General features: G+C 36.6%; 1 protein-coding gene across 1 annotated transcript; it reads left to right on the top strand.

The window, feature by feature from the left end:
• The first annotated feature begins 6152 nt into the window (after positions 1–6152).
• LOC113311279 (receptor-like protein 56) lies at positions 6153–6617 on the top strand. Its single transcript, XM_026560120.1, has one exon. It carries the CDS (start codon positions 6153–6155, stop codon positions 6615–6617), a length of 465 nt encoding a protein of 154 aa, XP_026415905.1.
• Positions 6618–7243: the final 626 nt, after the last annotated feature.

Here is a 7243-nt window from a genome sequence, read left to right as displayed (position 1 = left end):
TTGGGAGACTTACGTGGGGCTAGATTCATTAATTTTGAACTGTTAGGATTGAACCTCACGGATGCCAGTGTGTGGATCACGTTTCACCACTTGCAGTTCTACAAGTCAAACTAATAGTTAGATTAGTCTTTCTTTCATCACAACCACAGGTTGACTGTATAGCTAGATTAGTCTTTCAGTCCACGGGAATCTCAAATCTTATCTCTAAAAGAAAATTCCACAAACACATCAATCATGGGATAACTGATGAGTTTCCAAGTCAAGCTCTAGTCGTTGTGAAGGAAAATTCAAAGTGATTTGGGGTAATTGAACAAGCTGGAGTTCTTACGCTTAAAATGCAATGAATTGCTATAAAACCCAGTCTATATCAAAGCCATTCATCCAGCAAACACTTGAGTTAGAGTTAGCTATGAATTCACTCTTTCTACAGTTCTTGCTCTTTTTATTAATTAACATCACTCACTGCCCGTTAGCTTGCCATGAACAGGAAAGAAGAGCACTCCTTGATTTCAAATTCTCATTGGAGGACCCTGCGAATCGTTTATCTTCATGGCTAGATGACAACAAATATCGAAACTGTTGCGATTGGCAAGGAGTGGGATGTTCCAGTGATTCATCTCATGTTATCTCCATAAACCTCCGTAACACAGACCTTGAAACCTTCTACAATCAGTATATCATTCATTTAAATCTGTACGATGTGCCACCACAGCCAAATACTGCATTGCGAGGTAATTTCTCTTCCTCCTTTGTCAACCTTAGTCATCTCGAGTATGTTGATCTTGCCTTCAACAATTTTGAGGAATCCAAAATCCCCTTTCTATTTTATGCTCTCACGAAACTCGTGCATCTTGATCTCTCCCACTCTAACTTCTCTGCTCCAGTTTCGACACCATTAACCAACTTATCGTCCTTACGATACCTCGACTTATCTTGTGGTTATATAAATGGAGAAAGAGTCTCTGGTTCTTGCATAGAATTGTCATCTATAAAATGGTTAAGAGGGTCAGTAAATCTAAATGTCTTAAGATTGAGAGGCATTGATTTACATGAGGCGGCGTCTTACGAAAAGAATTTTGCTGAATCAATTTCCTATCTTTCTAATCTTAGGATTCTTGATCTCAGTGATTGTAATCTACCAAGCACAGATTTTCCCACCCATGAGTTTTCCAATCTTTCTCGTCTATCTTCTCTCACATTGAGTGGCAATTATGATCTAAATTTCGACATACCAGTACAGCTAGTGAATTTAACTTCACTTTCTATTCTCGACTTATCTCATTGTGGACTACAAGGTTCAGTTCCTTATCTTCCTCAACTTACAAAATTTGATGTCAGTCAAAATTATAATCTTCGTCCTGATCTAACTAGAATGTTTCAACAAAAATGGCCTAAACTTCAAAGACTTTCTGTATCAGATACTAATGCAATTGGATCAATCCCGGACTCAATTTCCAATGCGCCATTATTGGTCGACTTTTATGCTTCTTTTTGTCGGATTGAAGGGTCTTTACCTTCTTCAATCTACAATCTTTCCCAATTGCAATCTCTCCACCTCTCTTTCAACTTAATAACAGGTTATATCCATTCCTCAATATCCAATCTAAAATTCTTAAGGACGCTCGGCTTGTCTGGAAATAATCTCCAAGGTTCCATACCCAAATCAATCTGCCAGATGTATTCTCTCCAAGCACTTGGTTTAAGGAGTAATAACATAACAGGATTCATACCAAGTTGCCTAACAAACCTCAAGAACCTTACTAAATTTAGAGTTGATGGAAACTCGATTGAGGGTACTGTTTCATTGATTAGTTTTATTAACGATCTAAATTTGAAGATTCTAAGCCTGGGTTCAAATAGGTTAACTGTGGTTATAGATCGACATTTCCATCTATACTCTAAATTTAAACTAGAGGATTTGAATTTACAATCATGCAATCTAGAAGGCTTATTCCCTACTTTTTTCGTCTGTAAATTGAGTAAGTTAAAGTCTTTGGACTTGTCTCATAATCACCTAACAGGAGTTATTCCAACTTGTTTCGCCAAACTCAATTTCTCTACATTTGATCTGTCAAATAACAAACTTCATGGTCGACTGCCTCTTCCACCGCAAGCTTTTGATACTTTTTCATCCTTTGATGTATCATATAATAAAATCACTGGTGAAATCTCAACAGAATATGGAAAACGACTTTCTAGTTTTTATTCCATCAATCTAGCTGGCAATGAACTTTCAAGTTCGATTCCATTTTCCATATTTTCAAGAGATTCAGAATCTAATCCTGAATATATAAACCTTTCAAACAACAAATTTTTCGGGGTTATACCTACTAGTTAATTTGGATATTGAACACAAAAGTGAAATTCGCGTAGAATCAAAATATGATAAAAAAACCTTTTAGCAAAATGTTCATAGAAATTCTAAACCCTTAGAATTAATTCACTCGGACCTAGTTGACATGAATCCGGTTCAAACTAGAGGTGGTAAGAAATGGTTTATTACTTTTATAGATGACTGTACTAGGTATTGTCATATATATTTGCTTAGAGGTAAGGATGATGCCTTAGAACCTTTAAGATGTATAAAATTGAAGTTGAAAACCAAATGAATACTACCATTAAAACCATTAGGTCTGACCGTGGTGGTGAGTATAAAATTCCGAAAGGAGATTTCTGTGTAAAACATGGCATAATACACGAAGTTACCCCTTCTTATTCACCTCAGTCGAGTGGTGTAGCTGAACGTAAGAACCGTACCCTTAAGGAGATGATGAATGCCATGTTAATTAGTTTAGGATTACCTTCGAACTTGTGGGGGGAAGTTGTCCTCTCAGCCTGCTATATCCTGAACAGAGTACCTTTTAAAGGATCAGATAAAACTCCATATGAACTATGGAAAGGTAGACAACCTTATTATGCATACTTCAAAGTGTGGGGGTGTTTGGCTAAGGTTGTCATCCCTAAACCTAATATAGAGGACCCAAAAATATAGCTTCGTCCATAACATTTACCGAAACCCCACTCTGCTAAGAAGCTTCATTTAGTGAAATGGAAAAATTCCGTCTGAAGCAGACTTGGGATCATGCTAGTTTACCTCCGGGAAGTAAGACCATAGGATGTAAATGAGTCTTTAAGAGGAAACGTAAGATAGATAGAACTGTGGAAAAATTATGAGGCTAGGTTGATATCTAATGGATATAAACTAAAATTAGGTGTACATTTCCTTGATTCTAATTCGCATGTGACAATAATTACTTCCGTTGAGATGTTAATTGTTATTACTTCCATAAACAACTTAGAGATACATCAGATGGATGTTAATACAAATTCTATAAAGCCGTGAATTAGATAAAGAAATTTACATAGACCAACCTGAGGACTTTGTAGTGAAAGGTTGTGAAGACAAAGATTGCAAGTTGAAAAAATCTTTTTATTGTTTTCAAATAAGCACGTAAACAGTGACATGATAATTTGATCATGTGATAATGAGTAGTGGATTTAAGGTAATGAATCTGACAAGTATATTTGCAAGTAACTTGTTAAGGATATCTATGTGATTATATGCTTGTATTTTGATGATATGCTTATACTTGATATAAACGTAGATATAATTAATTCCATTAAAACATACGCTAAATGATAACGTTGACTTGAAAGACTTAGACCTTATTGGTGTAATCATAAGGATGAGGATTAGAAGATAATCTAACATTTATAGTCTTAGTCATTCTCATTGTGTTGAATTTGTGCTTATGAGATACAATCAGTCTCATTGTAAGCATGCCTTACTTCGTACGATTCTTCTTGTAGATTCGAGAAAAATAAGAGTAATGGAATATCTTAACTTGAATACTCAAGATTTATAGGATGTCTGATGAATTTAATGAACTGTAAGAGTCCAGACATTGCCTATATTGTGAGTGAGTTAAGTATATATACTTGTAGTCCAGAACAAGAGGATTGGGATGCGCTTAATAGAGTATTATGGTACCTAAAATACTCTATTACCTTTTGTTTTATTTATGAAAGGTATCTTGTTGTCCTTGAGGGACTTTGTGATGCAAACTGGATAGTTGACTCAGAGGAGTCTAAGTCTACCAGTGGATATGTTTTCACTCTAGCAAGAGGGTTTGTTTCTGGAAGTTTTTCAGACAAACATATATTGCTCAATTCATTATGGAATCTGAGAGTATTGCGTTAGATAAAGCACGAGAGAGGGCCGAGTGCCTAAGATGCTTTTTAGAAGACATTCCTCTCTGGCATAGGCCTGTGCCAGCTATATCTATACATTGTGTTAGCCAAGCTATAATAGTTAAAGCTAAGTAATAACTAATCTCAATCGGCGTTATTTCCATTGATTGGATAAAGTCCAAGGAGAATTTCGCGCAACCTTTGACGAAAGTTTTGTACAAAGAGATAGTCAAAAATGCATCGAGGGGGTTGGGGCATAAGATCATATATTAAACTTACCATGAAGGATACTCAACCTTGCTGACTGGAGATCCCATGATCAAGGTTTCGAATGAGAAACTAATTTGTGGTGGGTAAAGGTAAACACTATCATAGATTTTCATTCTCTGTCCCTTCCCTATGGTGTAGACGTGATAGTGTGACTGCATGTGGAGGATGACTTTTTGATAAGTCTTAATGAGTTCTATAGTTTCAATTTAAGATTGAAGTGGGGTGTAGCAGTAAACACTCTTGATGGAATTCACCTATCTGAATGGGGAAGTGGGTCGCTTCCTATGAGAATATGAGCTGATTCTCTAGAGCATTCTGAGAAACAGGATAAGTCCAGGGCCAAAACGGACACAATGGCACGAGCTTGGCAGCAACCTTGGAGATATCATGCGTGGTTATTATCGCGGATTACACCAAACGCTAGCAGTTCAAGACATCACGTTCACTGTCTAGCAAGTAGTTCCGGTAATCTCTCACTGAGCAAAGGTTCAAGACCTCATGGACACCTCTGCCTATAGTGGTATTTCCTGTTTTTCGTTTTTATCTATTTTTAATTCATTTTGAGAAAATGAGTTTTATGTTGTTTTTATGGTCTTGGTATTACTAGTTCTTAGGACCTAAGGGTCACTAAGGGTTCACTAGTTCATGATTTTTCACTTTGGTGAAAGAAACCTTTAGTCTCACTTGTGAGAAACTAAAGATGAAAGCTCTCTATACTATTATGATTTATGCAATCCATAGTATGACCCTGGGATCAACACACTACTGTGTGAAGGAGAGGACGTTGAAATGGCTAGTATGAATTCAACATGCACGATCTGTCTGTCTGTTCAGTCAGTTCGGGTCGTGAGATTGGGTTGTTGATTTACCAAGATCTATCTGTGTTTTTCACGTTTTATTGAGTTTTCATTCATGTGGGGGATTGTTGGAAAAACGATTAATAAAAATACTTTTTAAAGATTTTAATTTAGTGTTTCTTTTGTGAATGAAAACTTATTAGTCCCACATAGTGGAGTTTTCACTCTTTAGTTATTTTTAAGAAACTATATAAGATTTTTAGTCCCACATAGGGGAGGAGTTCTTCTTAACTTGAGTTTGTCAATTATATAAACAAATTCACTTCTTTTGTAAAATAATGAAAAAAAGGGGTTGCTCTATATTCTAGAGGGACCCCTATATGGTAAAGGGGTTGCTCTATATTTTAAGAGGGACCCCTAAGGGAAAACATGGGAAAGGGGTTTCTCTATATTTTAGAGAGACCCCCAAGGGGATTCTCTATATTTTAGAGAGACCCCCAAGGAAAAATATTTTGTATTGCTTTCTTTAGCATTCGCGAGTTTCCTTAATGTTTTTTCGGAGTTGCCAAGCTCAAGTTGAGCATCTACTACATATGCTAGTGGTAGGTGTATTAGGGTGTTTTATCCTGGAGATATCCGTCCTATGAGGGCTATAACATCACTCTTGAGTGTAGCCGGACGCTAATGTCTTAAGAACAGCGTGTTGAACACGCGACTCACTCTGTTTTCCAAAGTTTGCCCTGTTGTTGTTGCGGAGATATGGGGAGCTTGTTCATTTCGTCAAAGCAATCACTTCCACTATAAAGGAGCTAAGTACCAATAACTTTTTGCTTATTTGATTTTCCTTTATTTTTGATTATTGCACCCAACAATGGACACCTAAAATTGGTGCACATGTTGCATATCAAGCCCGTTGAACGTTGCACTGTATTCAACAAATTAACTGGACTTATCCCATACTCTTTACCATCGATTTATTCTCTTGGGAGACTGAACCTATCTTACAATAACTTGAGTGGTAGGATCCCAAGAGGACCACACTTTGATACATTGAGTGGAGATGGTTCAGCATATCTCAACAACAGTTTGTTGTGTGGCTTCTACACAAATAATACTTGCGAGGCTGATCAGAGAACTGACGCTACTGATGGGAATTCTCCAAATGAAGGTCATGAAGATGATAAAGAGGATGCAAAAGATAAGTTGTTGCTGTATGCTATAGTTTCCTTGGGGTTTGCAGTTGGATTTTGGGGTCTATTCTTTGTTTTGCTTCTCAAGAAACAGAAATGGTGGTTCCCGTATTGGAGATTAGTAGATGTGGTTGCAGTGGGAGTCGCTAATTGTATGTGGAAAAATTAAATATGGTCGTGTGCTAAAATGTTAATAAATGATACTAAATCTTTTACCATGTCTATATCTTTCTTTTACTGTTATTTCTTCCATGACAAATATTGTGCAGTTGAGCTTAAATCCAAACACCAGATAATTAAGCAAGCATGACATTTGTTCATGATTGTTAACAACAAATTTAGCACCAGGAATTCTCTTCCTTCGAGTGAACTTTTGTTCACTTTTTGATTGCATGGATACTGAAATCATGATTCCACTTGAGATTGTTAACAACAAATTTAGCACCAGGAATTCTCTTCCTTCGAGTGAACTTTTGTTCAGGGCTAATAGGGCTAACTTTTGTTCACTTTTTGAGTGCAAAGTTCTCGTTTGCACCGAAGCAATGCTTCTCAAAGCTGCAAACACCTCGGCCTCCACACTTGCTGAATATAATGTAGTATGAAGCATGTATATTTTACATAAACAACGGCATAAGACAACAATGAGAAATACACGAAAAGGAACCCTGACTGACAAAATTTCATTGCAGAGATGGTAGATCAACATTACCCCATCCAGCAAGAAAAAGACCACTAATAGCTCAAAGATTATAAAATAATTACACCAAGAAAACCATATTTTGCACATATGAGAAA

The sequence above is a fragment of the Papaver somniferum genome, chromosome 9 (assembly GCF_003573695.1).
Source record: "Papaver somniferum cultivar HN1 chromosome 9, ASM357369v1, whole genome shotgun sequence".
NCBI classification, from domain to species: Eukaryota; Viridiplantae; Streptophyta; class Magnoliopsida; order Ranunculales; family Papaveraceae; genus Papaver; species Papaver somniferum.
The sequence above is the reverse complement of the archived record's forward strand: the minus strand, read 5'-3'. Positions and strand labels throughout refer to the sequence as shown.